Source organism: Oncorhynchus kisutch, linkage group LG14, assembly GCF_002021735.2.
Source record: "Oncorhynchus kisutch isolate 150728-3 linkage group LG14, Okis_V2, whole genome shotgun sequence".
NCBI classification, from domain to species: Eukaryota; Metazoa; Chordata; class Actinopteri; order Salmoniformes; family Salmonidae; genus Oncorhynchus; species Oncorhynchus kisutch.
Window position 1 is genome coordinate 74,842,537 of NC_034187.2, and position 21,053 is coordinate 74,863,589.

At 45.2% G+C, this 21,053-nt stretch overlaps 2 protein-coding genes across 5 annotated transcripts in view; one reads left to right on the forward strand and one right to left on the reverse strand.

Annotated features, from left to right (window-relative positions):
- The window catches only part of LOC109903336 (juxtaposed with another zinc finger protein 1), a 40,136-nt gene extending 27,387 nt beyond the window's left edge, over window positions 1-12,749 (forward strand). Inside the window, exons 2-5 of the mRNA XM_031788968.1 lie at window positions 585-657; window positions 3,984-4,180; window positions 6,676-6,845; window positions 7,286-12,749. Coding sequence (XP_031644828.1) covers window positions 585-657; window positions 3,984-4,180; window positions 6,676-6,845; window positions 7,286-7,462 — 617 coding nt within the window. The 3' untranslated portion in view covers window positions 7,463-12,749. The remainder of the gene's footprint in view (window positions 1-584; window positions 658-3,983; window positions 4,181-6,675; window positions 6,846-7,285) is intronic.
- A 68-nt stretch (window positions 12,750-12,817) lies between these two features.
- LOC109904382 (tax1-binding protein 1 homolog A) overlaps window positions 12,818-21,053 on the reverse strand; it is a 55,248-nt gene continuing 47,012 nt past the window's right edge. For 3 of the 4 annotated variants that reach the window (XM_031788965.1, XM_031788966.1, XM_031788967.1), the window contains exons 13-17: window positions 19,434-19,520; window positions 16,746-16,932; window positions 15,296-15,492; window positions 15,018-15,103; window positions 12,818-14,549 (exon numbers count right to left, since the gene is read on the reverse strand). In XM_031788965.1, the coding sequence (XP_031644825.1) occupies window positions 14,339-14,549; window positions 15,018-15,103; window positions 15,296-15,492; window positions 16,746-16,932; window positions 19,434-19,520 (768 nt within the window). In that variant the 3' untranslated portion in view covers window positions 12,818-14,338. Of the gene's footprint in view, window positions 14,550-15,017; window positions 15,104-15,295; window positions 15,493-16,745; window positions 16,933-18,300; window positions 18,384-19,433; window positions 19,521-21,053 lie in introns of all 4 variants that reach the window. The other variant, XR_004202903.1, reaches the window with a different exon arrangement.

Sequence of the window (21,053 nt, forward strand, 5' to 3'; positions counted from 1 at the left end):
ATGCTGATACAGACATACCCAAGACAAGTCAATGCTGATACAGACATACCCAAGACAAGTCAATGCTGATACAGACATACCCAAGACAAGTCAATGCTGATACAGACATACCCAAGACAAGTCAATGCTGATACAGACATACCCAAGACAAGTCAATGCTGATACAGACATACCCAAGACAAGTCAAAGCTGTAATCACCGCCGAAGGTGCTTCTACTAAGTATTGACTCAGGGGTGTGAATACTTATGTAAATGAGATCTTTCTGTTTTTCATTTTTTCAATAAAGTTTTCTTTGTTATTATTGGGTATTGTGTGTAGATGGGTGAGAAACATAATTTAATCCATTTTGAATTCCGTCTGTAACACACCAAAATGTCTAAGTCGGGCACTAAATATCCATATGATTTATTCTACAGTAACTAAATATCCTACTCTTTCCTTCTCTCTCTCTCTCTCTCAATTCAATTCAATTCAATTCAAGGGCTTTATTGGCATGGGAAACATGTGTTAACATTGCCAAAGCAAGTGAGGTAGACAACATACAAAGTGAATATCTCTCTCTCTCTCTCTCTCTCTCTCTTAGACACAGATCCTCGCGTTCTGGAGAAACAGGAGCAACAACAGCCCACCTACCTGGCCCTGAGCTACATCAACAGGTAACATACACACAGGGCAGTGTTGCTACACACAGGGCAGTGTTGCTACACACAGGGCAGTGTTGCTACACACAGGGCAGTGTTGCTACACACAGGGCAGTGTTGCTACACACAGGGCAGTGTTGCTACACACAGGGCAGTGTTGCTACACACAGGGCAGTGTTGCTACACACAGGGCAGTGTTGCTACACACAGGGCAGTGTTGCTACACACAGGGCAGTGTTGCTACACACAGGGCAGTGTTGCTACACACAGGGCAGTGTTGCTACACTGATGGAACAGACTCGACAAAGACGAGCATACGGGGACAGAAGTGGCCAGTCATTTGAAATTTGATTCGATCAACATTCCTGGCTTCAGTTCTACCACATCCTTGGTTTTCTTCAGGCTGTTGGTTTGAAAAACATTATTCTGTCTAGTAGCAAATCTGATACGACTTCTTCTTCTGGGGCCTGTATCAGACTTGTTTGACCATTGTTTTGCAGTTGTGTGGTGATAGTCCAATTGCCCTGAGTGTGTTATGGTGCTTTTTGTGTTTTTGTGTTTTTGTGACCGTGCTGGCGTGACTGTGAGTGTGTCTTGTTTGTGTTTGGATGACTGATCCCTTCCCAGAGAAACCGTGTTGTCATTAGAAGCACCGAAAACCACAGAAGAAGCGAAACGCTCTCTCTACACAGTTACAGCCTAGCCAAACACAGACATGAGAATTAGTTGTGTGTTTATCCCAAAGCTTCATGTCCAATCTCACACCTCTTAAATCAGACTGTGTGATTTAGGGATTTGACGAATGTACAAATATTCCTAACTTTTAAACTGCCAATGAGGTGAATTCACAATCCTGCATAAGTTCTGCATATGACAGCTATGGGGCAATGCATTTCAATCTACTGCAGTGATGGCTACCTACCTTTTTATTTCACCTTTATTTAACCACGTAGGCAAGTTGAGAACAAGTTCTCATTTACAACTGCGACCTGGCCAAGATAAAGCAAAGCAGTTTGACACATACAACAACACAGAGTTACACATGGAATAAAACAAACATACAGTCAATAATACAGTAGAAAAATAAGTCTATATACGATGTGAGCAAATGAGGTAAGATAAGGGAGGTAAAGGCAAAACAAAGGCCATGGTGGCGAAGTAAATACAATATAGCAAGTAAACCACTGGAATGGTAGATTTGCAGTGGAAGAATTCCGTCTGTGCGAAGTAATTGCTCCCAAGGATGAGCCAGACTTGTGGAGGTCTACCATTTTTTTTCTGGGTTCTTGGCTGATTTCTTTAGATTTTACCATGATGTCAAGCAAAGAGGCACTGAGTTTGAAGTTAGGCCTTGAAATGCATCCATGGGTACAACTTCAATTGACTCAATTATGTCAATGAGCCTATCAGAAGCTTCTACAGTCATGACATCATTTTCTGGAATTCTCCAAGCTGTTTAAAGGCACAGTCAAGTTTGTATGTAAACTTCTGACCCACTGGAATTGTGATACAGTGAATTATAAGTGAAATAATCTGTCTGTAAACAATTGTTGGAAAAATGACTAGAGTCATGCACAAAGTAGATGTCCTAAACTACTTGGCAAAACTATAGTTTGTTAACACGAAATTTGTGGAGTGGTTGAAAAACGAGTTTTAATGACTCCACCCGAAGTGTATGTAAACTTCCGACTAAAACTGAATGTAAGACGACAGTTGATGATAGTGTTGTTGTTAGAATGTTGTATTATTGGATATAATGTATTTGTATGTGTATTGTGACTGTGTAATTGTCCTTAGCCGTCCGGGGACTACGGCTGCAAATGAGCTTTTGGATAACTCCGTCATATTTACATGGATGTTGTGTTATTGTAATATTGCTGTTGATTAATATTGTAATATTGCTGTTGCATTGTCCCCTATAAATAAATACATTTGTATTGACCTGCTTTTTTAAGCAGCTGCTACTCGCTGTTTATTATTTATGCATAGTCACCCCTACCTACTGTACATATTATCTCGACTAACCTGTAACCCCGCACATTGACTCGGGACTGGTACCCCGTGTAAATAGCCTCGTTATCGTTATTTTATTGTGTTACATTATTCTTAGTCGAATTATTTTCTTAAATATTTTCGTACTTAAAAAATATTATGGGCTTGTAAGTAACATTTCACTATAAGGTTGTATTCGGTGCATTTGACAAATAAAATGTTATTTGATTCCTGTTTCAACATGAAAATACCCCTGTGCACAAAGAGAGGTCCATACAGAAATGTTTTTTCGAGATCGGTGTGGAAGAAATTGACTGGCCTGCACAAAGCCCTGACCTCAACCACATCAAACACCTTTGGGATGAATTTGAAGGCCAACAGCGAGCCAGGCCTAATCGCCAACATCAGTGCTTGACTTCACTAACGCTCTTGTGGCTGAATGGCTGAAGTCCCTGCAGCACTTTCCTCCTTCAGGGCTGTCACAGTTTTTCAACATGGCTTCTTGTAGCTTGGTTCTAGATATGCCGTTAGGGCATTCAATCTGATATCCTCTACCATTGACAATGGCTGCATATCAATCATTTCTGTAGTCAGCGCTGTGATTTTCACTTGGTCCCTTATCGTACTGCTGCCAGCAGCAGGTCAGGTCTCACCGGGCTTTCCTTTCAGTACCTGTACTGCCTTCCACTGTATCTCAATTCCACCTCGCAAAGTTTCCATTTCATCACCTTCTCATTTCATTTGTCAAAGTATTGCCATACAGTACTTCGAAGCTGTCTCTACCCTGTCTCACCATTTGATGTGCGGAGTGGCAAATCATTTGAAAAATGCATAGCCATCTCCTTACAGCATTGTTGCGTTAGGTATTTGGTGAATTTACATTTTTGCCTTTATGATCATGATTGGAACCGGTTAATGGTAGATTTGTGATTACTGCACTGTGATTTGAATTGGTCTGTTTTTTTTCTCTAAAAGTTAACAATCCCAAATTGGTTTAAACATCACAGCCCCAGTGTGGGTGGAGGAGTGGCACAGCCCCGGTGTGGGTGGAGGAGTGGCACAGCCCCGGTGTGGGTGGAGGAGTGGCGCAGCCCCGGTGTGGGTGGAGGAGTGGCGCAGCCCCGGTGTGGGTGGAGGAGTGGCGCAGCCCCGGTGTGGGTGGAGGAGTGGCGCAGCCCCGGTGTGGGTGGAGGAGTGGCGCAGCCCCGGTGTGGGTGGAGGAGTGGCGCAGCCCCGGTGTGGGTGGAGGAGTGGTGCGAGAAAAGAAAGCCAGAAGAGAGGGAGATAAATAATACTCATTGTTTCAATAGTGTGTGTGTGTGTGTGTAACCTGTAATGTTTGTGTCCAGGTTTATGACGGACGCGGCACGTCGGGAGCAGGAGACCCTGAAGAAGAAGGCCACACCCAAACTTTCCCTGTCAATCACAGGTGGCGTGTCTCGGAACAGCGTGGCCACACCTCCACGGCACAGCAATGGCAACCTGACTCCCCCCGTGACTCCTCCCATCACACCCTCCTCCTCCTTCCGTAGCAGCACGCCCACAGGTAAGCGGAAGTGGAGATTTTGGATGTGTTGCCTTTTGTAGTCCTGTGTGGCTGACTGGGTAGAATATGACGATTGCAAACGCAGGATTGTTGTTTTGCTTACTGCTGGGTTCCACGCACTACTGTAAGTCACTTTGGATAAAAGCATCTGCCTCTCGTGTTCTAGACTGAAGGTCAATGCAACCAAGGTTACTCACGTAACCAGGGACTGACTATGCTAGTCAATCAATGGACATCCTTTCGCCTGGCGGCAGGATGAGCCGAGATATTAATATCAGAGTAATTCCGTGCGATGCGCGTGCCCCCACCCCCTATAAACACCCAGCGTAGCATCACGTCCTCTTTTCTTCCCTCGGCTACGCAGGTGAGTGAGTAGTGGATGTAGCTGTCGTTGTGTGTCGAGGATACTCCATTCTGGGTGAAGATTACTCCTCCCAGGAGTGCTCTGCGGTGTTTTGTCATTATTTTATTACAGGGTGACACCTTGCTACGAAGTGAACGGGTTGGGCCAACCTGTTCACGGCACAAGGCTTAGTTGTCTTGTCTGCCGGTTAGCCTCCCAGCTAATTGGGTTATCTGTTGCTTGTTAGCTTCAGCTGGATGCTAGCCTCTTCTCTCTGGAGTTTGAGTCTGGGTACCGCGCCTTCCCAGGCTAGGGGAGACACTCTAGCTAAACACAGAGTCACACCTTGATGTCCAAACTTTGCATACTATCTTACTGGCTCGAGCTGCAGCTGTTGCCAGAGTGAGATTCAGAGGATGTGCGCCTCACTAATCTCGCCAGAGTTAGCCGGGGAGAATATCATCCGCGCCATACTACTGCGATAAATGCAATGCTGGCTTGGCTTCGATTGATGCCCATTCCAACTGTATTATGTGCCTGGGCTTAGAGCCTGCCATTCAGGCTGTGGATTCTGCCAACTCTGGCTGAGGCGGCCCAGTCAGCCTCTCTGTCTTTGCAGCTCTGCTCTCTCAGCCTGACAGGCTCCGTTGAAGACTTAAGACAGGATCCTGACGCGATCCCCGTCTTTGCTGGTAATGACCTAGACGAAGAGACCTCTGAGGCTGGTTCTGGGTCAGCCAACCATGGCTCAGAGAGGGCTGAGATTGAAGTCCCTGTTCATCAGCTGATATGCAGGAGTTCCTCTAAAGAGTTCTGAAAGCTCTGGATATTAATCCAGATCTTAACAGCAACCTGGCCAGAGTGTACATTCCTCAGTGCTCCAATGAACTACGTCAATCTTGGGCTAAGGTGAACTCAAGGTCCCATGTCTCAAGCCAGTGAAAGCCTTCACGGACCATCATGGCTTCTCCCGAGGAGTTGGGACTGGGCCAGTACCCAGTCATGGACCATCATGGCTTCTCCCGAGGAGTTGGGACTGGGCCAGTACCCAGTCATGGACCATCATGGCTTCTCCCGAGGAGTTGGGACTGGGCCAGTACCCAGTCATGGACCATCATGGCTTCTCCCGAGGAGTTGGGACTGGGCCAGTACCCAGTCATGGACCATCATGGCTTCTCCCGAGGAGTTGGGACTGGGCCAGTACCTAGTCATGGACCATCATGGCTTCTCCCGAGGAGTTGGGACTGGGCCAGTACCCAGTCATGGACCCCATTATTGCGGCCATGGTCCTCCCAGACGAGATCATTGGTAGGTCTCCCCGCCGTCCTCCGGGACCTCATCTGGCATACCTGCACGGTCTAATATCTGGCCTGTCCACTGATGGGGACCCTGAGCTGATGGCTGAAATGACTCTGGTGTCCAGACTCCTCTCCCTCTTAAACACTGAGATGTCACGTGCTAATGGCAAAGCCCTGTCTATGATCATCTCGTCACGCAGACCACTCACCGACAAAGATGTCGGCCTCCGTGAAGAAACCCTTTATGGAGCTCCCCATTTCCCCGGTCCTAGAGTGGACACCATTCTAGACCAAATGACATAGAGACCCTGCAGTCTTTCATGGGTCCCCCTTAAGCGAAATAGAACATTCCTATTGTGAGTGTTCTAGTGTGTTCAGTAGAGAGCCAGTGTTCTGGCAGTGTGCAGTGGTCCCAGTCTACACAGGTAATTACACACCAGCTGTCACACTGTTCACACGGGTGTGTGTGTTTCAGAGCCCTAAAGCAGATGGTCCAATTCCTGCCCAAATATTTGCGTTTACCCACAACCACACGTGCACACACCCTTGTTGAAATCCTTTTAACATGTGCCAGGGTGCCATCCATTTCCTCCTGCTGAGGTGGAGCATTTCCTGTGTGAGTGTGTGTGTGTGAGTGGAAAAAGTGTTGCATTTACTAAATCAGAGCAATGAGGATACCTCCCATTTAATTATCTGTTTCAGGGAGCCAAACCCCTCCCGCTGGGTTCTCTTGAGACACACACACACACACACTAAACCCTCCTCTGTTCTATGCTCCATGCCCTTCTACTTGAGACAGTATAGTCATGTCCCCATGACACGCAAACTGATGTGTGTGTGTGTTCCCCCTCCAGGCAGTGAGTATGATGATGAGGAGGTGGACTATGAGGAGTCAGACAGTGATGAGTCCTGGACCACAGAGAGTGCCATCAGCTCCGAGTCTATCCTCAGCTCCATGTGTATGAACGGAGGAGAGGAGAAACCCTTCGCCTGCCCTGTGCCTGGCTGCAAGAAGAGATACAAGGTGCAGTACACACACAGCCCCAGTTTATAGAACAGTCCCTAGCTCTGTTATTCTGCTACACACTAGTCCTCTATATATCAGTTCAGTGTAGTCTATGATCTGTGTAGTGGAGGTTTTCACCTCAGGATGTGAGGGGGAGTTTCCTCTAGCAATGTCAGTGTTTGCTGACATGTTTGCTGACATGTTGTTCCTGGATGTGGCTTTTAGGGATTTTCACTAAGATAATGTAAGGGGAATTATTATTTTTCTAGGAGTGGGGCAGACCCACTCCTTTTGTATTTGATTCTTTATTAGGTAGGACAGTAAAGGACTGACAGGAAAGGAAGGAGGATAGGGGATGCTAGAATAGCAGTCGGTCGGATGTGAACCCACGCTCGCACAGGTACCTGTATTCTGGAGGCAGCCACTTAGACCTGCTAATCTGTCTCTCCCTCATTCAGAATGTGAACGGTATTAAATACCATGCCAAGAACGGCCACCGGACACAGATCCGTGTGCGGAAGCCCTTCAAGTGCCGCTGTGGGAAGAGCTACAAGACGTCCCAGGGCCTGAGACACCACACCATCAACTTCCACCCGCCTGTCTCCGCCGACATCATCCGCAAGATGCAGGGCTAGAAAAAAACAAAAAAACATTTCCCTATTCCTCACCAGCACTCCCAACCCCAACCACCCCACACTTTTTCAATGTCAATATCCACCCCACCTTGACCAACCAACCAAAACATATCCCTATCCCTTCTGGCCCAACCTTAGGGGTGACAACCCAAACCACTATCCCTTCTGGCCCAACCTTAGGGGTGACAACCCAAACCCCTATCCCTTCTGGCCCAACCTTAGGGGTGACAACCCAAACCCCTATCCCTTCTGGCCCAACCTTAGGGGTGACAACCCAAACCCCTATCCCTTCTGGCCCAACCTTAGGGGTGACAACCCAAACCCCTATCCCTTCTGGCCCAACCTTAGGGGTGACAACCCAAACCCTTATTCCTTCTGGCCCAACCTTAGGAGTGACAACCCAAACCCCTATTCCTTCTGGCCCAACCTTAATATGCTGACCACACCGCCCACGTTGCAAAATAAATGTACAGATCCATGTTATTCAGTCATTACACCCACACTGCTGGTGTCTGTTCTATTTGTGATGCTTAACGCACTGCAAGTCCCACCTCTCCCATCTCATTGGTTTTTAGGAGCATATGCTCACGTGGGTGATTGAAAGATGAACTGAGGTCCACACTCCAGTCCAGTCTGTTGTGGTAATGCGCCTTAAAGTTGGTTGCCAAGCGCCATATAAAATCAGAAAAAGAAGTCTGAAGGAGGAGAGATTACGGTTTAGCCTTTTATCTGTGGATTAATTGTCAGAGGAGAGGACCTTGTGCATTTCAGGTAAAATAACAACCCAATGTTTATATCCCAGGACAAATTAGTTAACAACAGTAAGCTAGCTAGCTATTGGCAAAAATGTTTAATACTTTTCGACCTGTCCCCAAATTAATATAGTTGGTTCATGGTTTGTTTTGATATTTCAACCTGCGTGTCCTGATTAGCGTCTGGTGTGGGGGGACAAAATCAACATGCGATGACGCACGCAGACGCACATGCGGTCTGGTCAGCATGTAACCTTAAGGGTGACAACCCAAACCCCTATCCCTTCTAGCCCAACCTTAGGGGTGACAACCCAAACCCCTATCCCTTCTAGCCCAACCTTAGGGGTGACAACCCAAACCCCTATCCCTTCTAGCCCAACCTTAGGGGTGACAACCCAAACCCCTATCCCTTCTAGCCCAACCTTAGGGGTGACAACCTAATCCCCTATCCCTTCTAGCCCAACCTTAGGGGTGACAACCCAAACCCCTATCCCTTCTGGCCCAACCTTAGGGGTGACAACCCAAACCCCTATCCCTTCTGGCCCAACCTTAGGGGTGACAACCCAAACCCCTATCCCTTCTGGCCCAACCTTAGGGGTGACAACCCAAACCCCTATCCCTTCTGTCCCAACCTTAGGGGTGACAACCTGAACTCCTATCCCTTCTAGCCCAACCTTAGGGGTGACAACCTGAACCCCTATCCCTTCTAGCCCAACCTTAGGGGTGACAACCTAAACCCCTATCCCTTCTAGCCCAACCTTAGGGGTGACAACCTAAACCCCTATCCCTTCTAGCCCAACCTTAGGGGTGACAACCTAAACCCCTATCCCTTCTAGCCCAACCTTATGGGTGACGACCTAATCCCCTATCCCTTCTAGCCCAACCTTAGGGGTGACAACCTAATCCCCTATCCCTTCTAGCCCAACCTTAGGGGTGACAACCCAAACCCCTATCCCTTCTGGCCCAACCTTAGGGGTGACAACCCAAACCCCTATCCCTTCTGGCCCAACCTTAGGGGTGACAACCCAAACCCCTATCCCTTCTGGCCCAACCTTAGGGGTGACAACCTGAACTCCTATCCCTTCTAGCCCAACCTTAGGGGTGACAACCTGAACCCCTATCCCTTCTAGCCCAACCTTAGGGGTGACAACCTAAACCCCTATCCCTTCTAGCCCAACCTTAGGGGTGACAACCTAAACCCCTTCCTCCCACACACTAAAGGATCTAGTGCATGCTTTAACTTGTTTATGTCTTGTATTATGTTCTTTGGTTTTCACATGTTACTCTCTCTTATTTTAATAATATGCATCTTTATAGGCTTTTTTTGTTGTTTGTACATTTGCACATTGTTATGCTATCCCAACTATTTCCTTTTTGTATTGACATACGGTGCTAACAAATGAAAACAAAGAAAAGAAAAAGAAAGAAAAAACAAAACAGAAGAAGAAGAAGAGGAGTAATGTAAAACAGAAGAAGAAGAGGAGTAATGTAAAACAGAAGAAGAAGAGGAGTAATGTAAAACAGAAGAAGAAGAAGAGGAGTAATGTAAAACAGAAGAAGAAGAAGAGGAGTAATGTAAAACAGAAGAAGAAGAGGAGTAATGTAAAACAGAAGAAGAAGAGTAATGTAAAACAGAAGAAGAAGAGGGGTAATGTAAAACAGAAGAAGAAGAAGAGGAGTAATGTAAAACAGAAGAAGAAGAAGAAGAGGAGTAATGTAAAACAGAAGAAGAAGAAGAAGAGGAGTAATGTAAAACAGAAGAAGAAGAAGGAGTAATGTAAAACAGAAGAAGAAGAAGAAGGAGTAATGTAAAACAGAAGAAGAAGAAGGAGTAATGTAAAACAGAAGAGGAGTAATGTAAAACAGAAGAAGAAGAAGGAGTAATGTAAAACAGAAGAAGAAGAGGAGTAATGTAAAACAGAAGAAGAAGAAGAAGAGTAATGTAAAAGAGAAGAAGAGGAGTAATGTAAAAGAGAAGAAGAGAGGAGTAATGTAAAACAGAAGAAGAAGAGGAGTAATGTAAAACAGAAGAAGAGGAGTAATGTAAAAGAGAAGGAGGAAGGTGTGGATGTTGAGTTGGATTATACAGTCTATATATAGATATATAAACAATAGATGTGTGTGTATATATACAAATATAAGTATTCATCAGCATATACTAAGTAGTTCCACTTTACTTTCAAGCTTAATTTTTTTATATTCTTTTTCGATATATTTTACAGATATTATTTTCTTTTGATATTTCATCAAGAAGTTTTTTTTCTTCCATTCCTCAACCCCGAGACAACCTGTTCTGTTGTCATAGGTCAAACTTTAAACAGCTAGGTGACCTCAGGTCTAGATATCCCCAGCAGCAAAAACAGAGACTACGGCTTGAATCCCAACTTCAGATCTGCGTCCCTAAATATATTTTTCACAGTTCTGATTGATTTTAATGCACATATTTCATGTTAGTGTTCAGCCCAAATAGAGAAACAAGGAAACTATTGCATTTCTTCATTCCCTCTGTTCTAGAACGGTTCTATGATTTCAGAATGGATTGTGCATCCTGTATTCTAGAAGGTTATTCCAGACTGTAGTGTGAGCAGACCAGTTCAGGCATCATCCTGTATTCCAAAGGTTATTCCAGACTATAGTGTAAGCAGACCAGATGAGGCATCATCCTGTATTCTAGGTTATTCCAGACTGTATTGTGAGCAGACCAGATGAGGCATCATCCTGTATTCTAGGTTATTCCAGACTGTAGTGTGAGCAGACCAGATGAGGCATCATCCTGTATTCTAGGTTATTCCAGACTGTAGTGTGAGCAGACCAGTTGAGGCATCATCCTGTATTCTAGGTTATTCCAGACTGTAGTGTGAGCAGACCAGTTGAGGCATCATCCTGTATTCTAGGTTATTCCAGACTGTAGTGTGAGCAGACCAGATGAGGCATCATCCTGTATTCTAGGTTATTCCAGACTGTAGTGTGAGCAGACCAGTTGAGGCATCATCCTGTATTCTAGGTTATTCCAGACTGTAGTGTGAGCAGACCAGATGAGGCATCATGCTCTATTCTATTCCAGTTGCCAAGTATTGTTTCTGGTTACTTTTCCATGATCATTGCCAACAGCTCTCTACTGCCAAACATTTACATTACCATGTGCCTGAGGGGGGAGGGGGAGAGAGACTGTCATACGGTTTCATCAAAGAGGTGCGCAAGCGTGTCAAGAGAACACGGGTCTCATTGCGCCTCCAGTATGTGTGTGTGTGTGTGTGTGTGTGTGTGTGTCGATGGTATGTTTTGTTTTTGTGCATGTCTTAGGGTGTATCTCCAGAGATTCCACCTACAAACTTTGATTGCCTTGCGTTGTAGACTACAGCATTCCAGTACAGTCTGTGTGAGTGTGTTGCTTCTTAGCCAAGTCTTTCTGCAGTATCTGAGCTTTTCAGCTTCTTGTGTTATTATTCCGCCTTCTGTTACAGTCCTCCATAGTGTTATAATATACGGCTGTCTCAAATGACACCCTATTTTTGTATACGGGGAATAGTGACATTTTAGATGAGTCCTGTGTTTTAAATGACACCCTATTCCATAAAGTGCACTACCTATGGAATGCCATTTGGGATGCAGATAGTGTCATAACCAGGACCTTGCCCATAGCCTCCTGCTTTACAGAAGCAGTCTGATGTACTGTCAAATTGTGTCAAGGTAAGCATGTTCTGGCCTATTTGTGATACCATGCCTTCAGAGTACAGCAGAGTGGTGTAGTGTCAAAAAGTGGTGCCCATTGGCAAAATGTTACCCCGTGCCAGGCCCCAAAACATTTCTAACCTGTTCTGTACTGTGATAATGGTCTGAGTCTGATGGTACCCCAACACACACGCTTGACTGTTGCCATAACAACCCTTGACATGGGTGTGGCAAAGTGCACCTGTATTCACAAAGCGTCTCAGAGTAAGTGCCTCGCTAATAACAGAAGCCTTTGAAACCATAATGAATACGAGCGGGGACCTGATCCTAGAACACCACTCCTACTGAGACACTATGTGAATACAGGCCCAGCATACGAGAAAGAGGAAGGTAGCATTGTTTTTGATTGTGGCTGTACAGAATGCGAGTCTGTGCCAGGTTTTCCGTACTTGGAAGCCTTGGCCCCAGCGTATTTTTTTGAGGGGACAGAGACCAGAGTTCACCAGTTCGGGATCTGTCAAACACTTATAAACCTGTCCTCTCCCTGCAGAGATGCAGGTCACTATGGTTACAGTTTAAAAGGGAGCCTGACAGTATTACACAGCGGGGATGTGAGGAGTACAATACAAGCGTGTGTGAGGGGGACTATTCCGATATATTGTGTACAGTGAATGTATTGTAATGTGTGTCAAGTGCGTTTAAATTATATTTTCATATGTTAAGTGGAGAACAATGTTTCCTATTTGTACGGAGGCAACAGAGGGTGTGAGGAAGGAGACCTGTGTACTATATCAAACTGTTTTTACATAAACTGCTGCTTCATAAATGTGAACACTATTACATTAAAAATCAAGAGAACATTAGCCAGAACTGTCTGAATGGGGTTGGGGGGTTTTGACCCAGAAGATGGAAAGACAAATTGACAATTGTATCCATTTGACAAGCGTACTTTATTTTTACTGCTCACATACAAACCTACACACACTTTAAAAGGGCCGCATTTGGACATGAGACACGTGTGCAACTTTTGAAGCCAAAAGTACAGCACTGTGGTCACATTGAAAGAACAGTAAAATCTCTGACAGATGACAGGAATCAGAGACACGCGCACAAGAAACTTACTTTGACCCAAACAAAGGAGGTAAAGATGGCAATCGTTAGAATCTTAACACGGTGAAAGAGTCCATAGCCAAGAGTACAGTAGTTTTCTATAGCGTTCATATTTCCAGTTACCTTCCCTCCAATCAACTGAAGCGGAATGTCAGCCTATCCAATGAATGGAGACCAGGAAGTAAAACATCAATCTGTCATGACTAAAACATGTGGGAGTACATTGTCACAACAGCAATTGAAATAGTTCTACTTCTCATATTTTTTTATTTCAGCAATAAGGCCCGAGGGGGTGTGGTATATGGCCAATATACCACAACTAAGGGCAGTTCTTTATACGCAACGTGGAGTGCCTGGACACAGCCCTTAGCCGTGGTATATTGGTCATACATCACAATCCCCTGAGGTGCCTTATTGCTATTATAAACTGGTTATCAACGCAACTAGAGCAGTAAAAATAGTTGTTTTGCCATACCTGTGGTATACGGTCTAATATAGCACAGCTGTCAGCCAAACAGCATTCAGGGCTTGAACCACCCAGTTATACACACACATACATTCAGAATATTAAAGTATTTTTAGTGCAGTCAAATTCAAACAATAGTACTAATTATTTTTTAACCGTCTGATGTATTTTGCTGACAAAGTGTTTGACTCATACTTTACATTACATTGGGCTGGAGGTGCTTCAAGACCACATATCTCCTCCCTCTCCACGGTAGAAGTTTCCACAGATCTAGGTTCAGGTAAACCAAATCCTAACCTTAACCATTAGAGGGGAAATGCAAAACTGACCATTAGTGTCTAGGGGCAACGTGCTCCTACTCTCCCTTACATCCCTGGATGTCACCTGTTTCTACATGTGTCTACAGAGTCACTGGGAGTAGAAACTGAAAATCAAGTCTTGTAAAGTAGGTACTATTGACTGGCTGATTAACGCAGATGAATCCTACAGATACTAAACACATCCAGTGATGACATCATCAACATGGGACAAAACCAAAGAGCTCCAAGGCTCCGAAACCTCACGCAAAACATTTTTTGTTGTTGTAATTTCCCTAAACTGACAAACTCCCCCTTGTAGAAAGTCATACACACACTCCTTGATGTTTTTAAATGTAGCATGTTCTCGTGGAAGTGTGTGAGGCCAAGGCTGGAGTTAATTCCATTTCAATTTACAACAAAGTGCAATTTACCCCCAATGATTTCTCTCATCTTGATTTGGAATCTCCCTTCTTGAATGAAATCATCTCGACCCCCATTTGAGTAAAGGTTCCTTTATTCTTCTTTACATCCCTTAATCCAAACCTTCGCTTTCACACACACTCCCCCATCTGCCCTGCTACTCCATGTTGGCGAAGTTTAGCACATGGCCGTCAAAGTGTGTGAGCATGTGCTTTTGGAAGAGCTGCTGATGGCAGTCGAGGGGGAACTGCTCAGAGCACACAGGACACACCTTCCAGTGGCTCTCCAAGTGCTGCTCAAAGCTACGCTGCTCAAAGTGGGGCGGGAAGATCACCTCGCACAACGGACAGCGCTTGTGAACCTCACCACTGAGTGGAGGGAGAAGGAGCAGAGGGGGGAGAGAGAAGGGGCAGAGGGGGGGGGGGGAGAAGGGGCAGAGGGGGGGGGAGAAGGGGCAGAGGGGGGGGGGAGAAGGGGCAGAGGGGGGGGAGAGAAGGGGCGGGGGGGGAGAGAGAGAAGGAGCAGAGGGGGGAAAGGAAGTGAGGGGGGACAGGGGGGGGGGGAGAAGGGGCGGGGGGGAGAGAAGGGGCGGGGGGGGAGAAGGAGCAGAGGGGGGAGAGAGAAGGAGCAGAGGGGGGAGAGAGAAGGAGCAGAGGGGGGAAAGGAAGTGAGGGGGGACAGGGGGGTGGAGAGGGAGCAGGGGGGTGGAGAGGGGGGACAGGGGGGTGGAGAGGGTGTGAGGGGGGGGGGGGGGTGGAGAGGGAGCGGGGGGTGGGTTGAGAATGAGTGTCGGGTTAGCTGGGATAGTATTTTGTGGAGGGTCGTGTGTGTGTTACCTGGGGTCGAAACAGAAGCTGCCCCTGTTGGCGGTAAGTCCGCTGCTGGTCTGATGATTGCAGGCAGGCTGCTCCCCATCACCGACCTACAGTATAGAGACACACACACACCTCACTGACGGCCCTCTCCTCAGTTTAATAGAGCTACAGGATGTGTGATGTCCTCCCAATAAGGGAACAGAACAAGTCAGCCCTATACATTGATCGAACTCAGTTTTGCGTTTCCCTCCCTAATGTTTGAGGTGAGGATGTGTGTGTGTGTGTGTGTGTGAACTCACATTGCGTGGCTCCTCGGGGGAGTGTTCCAGTCCGTCAGGGGGGCTCATGCTTCGTGATGAGGAGGGCTGGATGCAGACCACATCTCTCTCCCAGTCTGCACCTGCACACGGGGTCGGGGGGGTGGCCGGAGGGGCACATGCACCACGGGCCTCAGGAGGGGGGGGGAGCTCTGGGGACAGGGCGCCGTCTGCCCCGTCTGGACAAAACACAACACAGGAAATGGGAATTGTGTGAGTTTGTGTGCAGAAGATGGTCTCCATCTCTCGAAGAGAGACAGACAGGGCTGAAATGGAGGAGAGAGAGAGAGAAGAGAGGGAGACCAAGAGAGACTGGGCTGAAATGGGGTGGCAGGGTAGCCTAGTGGTTAGAGCGTTGGACTAGTAACCGAAAGGTTGCAAGTTCAAATCCCCGAGCTGACAAGGTACAAATCTGTCGTTCTGCCCCTGAATAGGGTTCCTAGGCTGTCATTGAAAATAAGAATTTGTTCTTAACTGACTTGTACTGAGAGATCAGACACAGGGGAGGGGGGAGAATGAGTGCCAAAAGTATGTTGACACCCAACATTTCATTCAAATATCATGGGCATTAATATGGAGTTGGTCCCCCCTTTGCTGCTATAAGACACTCTTCTGAAGGCTTTCCACTAGATGTTTTGCTTATTGCTTCCATTCAGCCACAAGAACATTAGTGAGGTCAGGTACTGATGTTGGGCGATTACGCCTGGCTCGCAGTCGGCGTTCCAATTCATTCAAAGGTGTTTGATGGGGAAAAAGTGAGGTCAGGGCTCTGTGCAGGCCAGTCAAGTTCTTCCACACCGATCTCTGTATGGACCTCGTTTTGTGCACAGGGTATTGTCATGCTGAAACAGGAAAGGGCCTGCCACAAAGTTGGAAGCACAGAATCGTCCATAATGTTGCATGCTGTAGAGGTTAACTACCAGGGCTTGTGTGCGGCTGCTCGGCCATAGAAACCCATTTCATGAAGCTCCCGACGAACAGCTCTTGTGCTGACGTTGCTTCCAGAGGCAGTTTGGAACTCGGGAGTGAGTGTTGCAACCGAGGACAGGCGTTTTTTACGCGCCACATGCTTCATCACTTGGCGGCCCTGTTCTGTGAGCCTGTGTGGCCTACCACTTACCGGCTGAGCCGTTGTTTCTCTTAGATCTCCACTTCACAATAACAACATTTACAGTTGACTGGGGCAGCTCTAGCAGGGCAGAAATTTGACGAACTGACTTGTTGGAAAGGTGGCATCCTATGACGGCGCCACATTTAAAGTCACTGAGCTCTTCAGTACGGGCCATTCTACTGCCAACGTTTGTCTATGGAGATTGCACGGCGGCGTGCTCGATTTTATACACCTGTCAGCAATGGGTGTGGCTGAAATATCCAAATCCACTCATTTGTCCACATACTTTTTACATGTAGTGTAGCTGGGTGTGGGTCTTACCTCGAGTGTTGTCGGTGGAGTAGGGGTTCCCGTACTGCAGCTCTGCAGGTCTCTGAGGTACCAGGGGGGGTGGGGAGGGGTCCTGGGGGTAGGGAAGTGGGTAGCGCAGCAACACAGGCTGTTTGACCTCTGACACCTGACCATCAGCCTCCTGCTCCCTCTGTCGGCCCTGACACTGCTGCAGCTCCTGGCATGGGGAGAAGATGGCCAGTGAAGACAACTTAAAACAAAACTAATTATTGGAAAAGATATTAGCACCCAAGAAAACCAGGTAATCTTTTCAATCATTTAGGGTTTGTTTGTTTGATTGGTTGATTAAATGTATTGGATAATTAAAAGCAGTATGCTGCTCCTGCTGGAGACAACATTTACATAAAAAAATGATTGAGGATTTTAAAAAAGTCTGGAGGCTTATTTCGATTGAGGTCCAGCAACAAAACCAATGTCAAGGGGCGTGGTTTCATCTTGACATTACCCAACTTTAACAGCTAGAGGCCTTAACTGAAACAATAACAAAGGGTCACCTCACCTCTGTTTTGGTAAAAAGCTGAGGGATGGGCCTGGAGAAATGTTACCACTCAAATTCATAGACAGAGCTATGGATGCAAGGACTGACCATCCATATCCAAATTAGTTTTAACAATGTTTTCAGGCTATACAGTGTTTGTTTACATTTACATTGTTAACAAACATTGGAGTAAAACAAGCCTTATGTTGGGTCTTGATGGGGTTCAACAGTTGAACTAAACTCATGAGGCATTTAGAAGTTATATTCTTCAAGAATCAATGAGTATATATCATAAATAAAGTCCAGGATGGATGTAGCAACTAACGATTCCAGCTTTAACCCATTACAGTCTAAGCCCTAAGCTTTATGGAATTGTTTTAAAGAAGGGCATGACTCAAACCAAGGATCATTTTGCTATTTGATTTTATATTTCAATACCCCTTTAAGTATCAACAAAATATATACGAATTTGGCCTTTGCTATTAGCCCATACAAACGCTTTGAATAACAGATTCACTGCATGGAACAACAGCTAGCACCCCCCCCCCCCCCCCCCCCCAAAAAAAAAACATCTAAAGGACATTTATTCTGAAGTGTCTGTCCTATATCTGAGAGATATAAGAAAGATTTGGAAACATTAAATATTTTTACTGTATTTAACCCCTTATTTTTGGCACTAAACATTCTCCATATATACAGTACTAGTCAACAGTTTGGACACACCTACTCATCCAAGGTTTTGGGATGAGTTGGACCGCAGAGTGAAGGAAAAGCAGCCAACAAGTGCTCATCATATGTGGGAACTCCTTCAAGACAGTTGGAAAAGCATTCCAGGTGAAGCTGGTTGAGAAAATGCCAAGTGTGCAAAGTCATCAAGGCAAAGGGTGGTTACTTTGAAGAATCTCAAATGTTAAATATATTTTGATTTGTTTAACACTTGTTTGGTTACTACATGATTCCATCGTTTTGATGTCATCACTATTATTCTACAATGTAGAAAATTGTACAAATTATGAAAAACCCTGGAATGAGTAGGTGTGTCCAAACCTGACTGGTACTGTACTTCCATTCATTTTTTTCAACTGGTACCGGGAGACCTTCAGAGGAGTCTTGTGAGACCTGTGGGCATCCTAGAGCAAAACATGTACGTGTTCGTGAGAGTCTCACCTTTCACAGAGGGGTCATATTATTGTGTAGCCCAAACTGTTTGGACGCTACAGACAGAAGATGGCAGATCGGCTGTAGACGAGTCCCAATACACTTGTGGGGGCCGTAGAGCATGCCACCGTGAGTCTCATCTTTCACAGAGGGGTCATATTATTGTGTAGCCCAAACTGTTTGGACGCTACAGACAGAAGGTGGCAGATCGGCTGTAGACGAGTTCCAATACACTTGTGGGGGCCGTAGAGCATGCCACCGTGAGTCTCATCTTTCACAGAGGGGTCATATTATTGTGTAGCCCAAACTGTTTGGAAGCTACAGACAGAAGATGGCAGATCGGCTGTAGACGAGTCCCAATACACTTGTGGGGGCCGTAGAGCATGCCACCGTGAGTCTCATCTTTCCATAGAGGGGTCATAATAGTTTGTGGCAAACCGTTCAGACAATTTTGTGAAAAGACCGATTTTCTTTCTCCTCTCCCCTCTTTCTTCCTCCCCTCTCTTGATAAACTAGATAGCCCTGCACTAATGAAGTTAACATTTAAACGAGGATGACCACAGGGTGAAACAAACACAGAGGATGACATTTGCACCATTTAATGGTTAGCGTATTATGGCAGTACTTAGTATCATTAGTTGGAATCTAGAAATTGGGGAGGAAGCTATATAAATAGTAGTAGGTTGGTAAATTCAGTGCTTTTGGAAGCTTATTATGGGGTGGCAGGTAGCCTAGTGGTTAGAGCGCTGGGTTAGTAACCGAAAGGTTGCTGGATCGAATCCCCGAACTCACAAGGTAAAAATCGGTCGTTCTGCCCCTGAACAAGGCAGTTGTTCCCCGGGAGGCCGTCATTGTAAATAATAATTTGTTCTTAACTGACTTGCCAAGTTAAATAAAGGTGAAATGTAAAAATATATATATAATATATAATATAAATATAATATAAACTCTTGCAGGCTTCAGTAGTAGCTCTATGAAAGCACTTAATAAAAACTGTTATAAGTGGTGAATGTTAATAGTACCTCCTTGAGTTGATTCTTCTCTCTGAGGGCCTGAGCCAGACTCTCCTTCAGCTCTGTCACCTCCACGGCCCTCTCTACCATCTGGATCTACACAGAGGAAACATTAGACAAAACACTAGACAAAACATTGTACGCATTTGGCCACAAGGGAAAGAGAAGTTACAGATGTAGCCTTTAATAAGTCATCATGTATACAGCATCCCAGACATAACCTATTCTAGTGCACTGGGGTGAATGTAAATCAAACACGTGTGTAGATATATATATATATATATCTCTCTCAGAAAGTACTCACACCCCTTGACTTTGTTTTACATTTGTTGTGTTACAAAGTGGGATTAAAATTGATGTCTTTTTTTTTGTCAATAAGCGACACAGAATACTCTAATGTAAAAGTAGAAGAAAAATTCTAACATTTTGTAAAATGTATGGAATATAAAACACATATATCTTCATTAAGTATTCAACCCCCTGAGTCAATACATGTTAGAATCACCTTTGACAGTGATTACAGCTGTGAGTCTTTCTGGGTAAGTCTCTAAGAGCTTTAAACACCTGGATTGTACAATATTTGCACATTATTTTATTTTTTTAAACCTTCAAGCTCTGTCAAGTTGGTTGTTGATCATTTCTAAACGGCCATTTTCAAGTCTTGCCACAGATGTTCAAGATAATTTAAGTCAAAACTGTAACTAGGCCACTCAGGAACATTCAATGTCATCTTGGTAAGCAACTCCAGTTGTATATTTGGCCTTGTGTTTTAGGTTATTGTCCTGCTGAAAGGTGAATTTATCTCCCAGCGTCTTATCTTCTAGGATTTTGCTTTAATGCCTTATTGCAAACAGGATGCATGTTTTGGAACATTTGTATTCTGTAGTGGCTTCCTGTTTTTCATCTGTCTTATAGGTCAGCCATTAAACTAACTGTTTTAAAGTCACCATTGGCCTCATGGTGAAATCCCTGAGCGGTTTCCTTCCTCTCCGGTCAACTGTTAGGAAGGACACCCGTATCTTTCTAGTGACTGAGTGTATTGATACATCATCCAAAGTATAATTAATAACAGTTTCGGTGCCCTTCTTTGCAAGGCATCAGAAAACCTCCCTGGTCTTTGTGGTTGAATCTGTGTTTGAAATTCACTGCTCGCCCGAGGGACCTTATAGATAATTGTATTTGTAGGGTAAGGATAAGGTAGTCCATGCAACTTACTATGTGACTTGTTAAGCACATGTTTACTCCTGAACTTATTTAGGGTTGCCATAACAAAGGGGTTGAATACTTATTGCATCAAGACATTTAAGCTTTCCATTTTTAATGAATTTGTAAATTATGGGATATTGTGTGTAGGCCAGTGACACAAAATCTAAATTTCATCCATTTTAAATTCCGTCTGGAACACACATTTTGGGGGAGAAAGCCAAGGGGTGTGAATACTTTCTGAAGGCACTGTGTGCACATTGTTAAGTTACAGCCTTATACTACCTCATCAATCTCCACACAATACCCCATAATGACAAAGAAAAAACAGGTTTTTAGAAATGTTTTGTATTCAGACCCTTTCCTCTGAGACCCAAAATTGAGCTCAGGTGCATCCCCGAGTGGCGCAGCGGTCTAAGGCACTGC